We start from the raw sequence: 2,230 nt of genomic DNA on the forward strand, positions 1-2,230 counted from the left end.
TCGCTCCCACAGAGGGAGGCGACTGGTGGTGGCGGGGGAGGGGGGCAGGTGCCAGCGGGGGTACTCCGATCACTGGTGGCCTCACAGATCGGCCCTGATCGCCAGCCAGGCCTAGGGACCCTACTCATGCACGATTTTTGTGCAACGGGCCTCTAGTATAGTCAATAATATTGTAATAACTATGTATGGTGCCAGGTGAATACTGGAAATATCAGGGGAACTCTGTAAAAAATATATGATTGCCTAACCATTATGCATAGACCTAAAACTAATACAAAATAATAAACTATAAACTGTAATTTAATAATAAAAATTTAAAAATTAAATTTTAAAAAAAAGAGAGAAACAAAATAGAAAGAAGATTCTAATAGAGTGGTCATTACCACACTGCAATTCACTGGTCTAAGTAATTCCTATAAACATTAGTTCCAGCAACCTGAAATGTATTATATACACATCTGCATAACTGACTTTTAGTGCTTTTGCTTCTCCAAAGTGGATTTAGTTCTTCTGATTTTCCAAAGATTAGTAAGAATATTTTAAGCCAGAGCTGACCCAAGGATATGCTATTCTGAACTCCATAGAAACACTTTGTTCCAAACTCGATTCACAGAGCAGTTAGGTAAAGAGACAATCACTCTGGGCCATGAGAAGAATGGGAAGCTATTTTTCCCATAAATCTGCCAGACAGTAACAGGCAAGTTACAGGTTTAACACTGAGGCTAAGAGATAAGCAACTAACTAGAATAATCTGCTTTCTTGAATAGGTTATCCTCATCAGGCTTTAAACTGAAATACTCAGCACTCCCTGCAAAGTCCAAGAGGTTTCAGAACTGAAAAGCAGTAAGGGATTTACTTCCCTCAGGGACTTATTTATTTTACTAAGCATGTTTACGCTATAAGTAAAGACCAAAGACTTGCCCCCAAAATTAACAACAATTTTAAGCATTGGCATTAAGATGGTAAATGAGGCTCATTACAATAAAATGAGACCTATGTCTTGTCAATAGCCAAGCAACTATTAAAAAATATCAAACAGCAAATTAGAACTGATTCAAGAAGGTAAATGTCAGAACTCACTTTTTGATTTCTCGGAGCAGCATTCGGATAAGGATGGTCTGAAGCGGTTCAACCATTAATTTCCTCCACATAGCCAATGCTAGCTGCCAGAAAAAATAAAAACCATCAAAGGCTGAATTACTTAGTATTTCTTTGTAACATTTGTGTAAGACTTCTAAAAAATATCTAGCAAAAGAAGTATTTATAATTAATATTTCAAAATTCAAATGAAAATTTAATAAACATAAGGAAAATTAATGTCTAATTTTAAATGACATATCAGACTTGTACAAAAAACAGAATAAAGGTTTTTTTGATTAGCTGAAAATTTTACAGAAATAATTGATGTTTATAAAAGCTTATTTGATTATTAAATGCTCAGTATTATAGAGGGGCTATAGATGCCAAGATTGTAACAACCAAAAGAGTTACATTGAATAAAATAATGTAATTTGCCATACAAACATAAAAAGATAAGTCAACTTAAAGGATAATAAAATAAAATAAACCTGTATTTACCACCCAGGTTATGAAATACGACTTCACCATTACCATTGCCCCAAATATACTCCTACTTCCCCCTCAGACGTTTTTGCTATCCTGAATCTTGTGTTAAATCATTCCCTTGATTACAATTGGACCAAATGTGTAAGTAGCCCCATATAATATTTTTGAAGTTGACCATTTCTGACCTTGCTAACGAAATCACACTGTATACTTTCTATGTATGGTTTTTAAAATTTTTAACTATTACTGAAATCCATCTAAATTGAAAGATACAGCTATATAGTTCAATCATTGACATTGCTACATAGTATCCTATTGCATAAATAGACCATGATTTATTTTTCCTTTTTATTGCTCATGACATATGTTTGTGATTCCAGTTTTGCTATTTGAGAAAAATGCTGCTATTCTTGTATACTAGTGGCACGAAACTCATGCACATTAAAAGGGGATTAATAAGAGGAAATATTTTAATATTGTTATTTGCCCTTTCTCTATAATAGAAGTGTCAGAGATGAAAGAAAATTAGTAAAATGTATCTGAAAATCTTCCTCCTGTCAGAGTCTGGGACACACCATGGGACCCAGAGTCAAGTCCCTGCCCCCCCACGTGCGCCTCAAAATCGCGCGAGACCCAGCCCCGGCCGCCCCCCCCCCCCTAAATT

At 35.5% G+C, this 2,230-nt stretch overlaps 1 protein-coding gene across 6 annotated transcripts in view; it reads right to left on the reverse strand.

The window, feature by feature from the left end:
* Positions 1-2,230, reverse strand: part of CUL2 (cullin 2) — a 167,310-nt gene that overhangs the window by 101,625 nt on the left and 63,455 nt on the right. For all 6 annotated transcript variants that reach the window (XM_005873394.2, XM_014545445.1, XM_014545444.1 and 3 more), the window contains one exon: positions 1,081-1,163. In XM_005873394.2, the coding sequence (XP_005873456.1) occupies positions 1,081-1,163 (83 nt within the window). The remainder of the gene's footprint in view (positions 1-1,080; positions 1,164-2,230) is intronic.

Source organism: Myotis brandtii, unplaced genomic scaffold (genome assembly GCF_000412655.1).
Source record: "Myotis brandtii unplaced genomic scaffold, ASM41265v1 scaffold41, whole genome shotgun sequence".
In the NCBI taxonomy this organism is placed as follows: domain Eukaryota; kingdom Metazoa; phylum Chordata; class Mammalia; order Chiroptera; family Vespertilionidae; genus Myotis; species Myotis brandtii.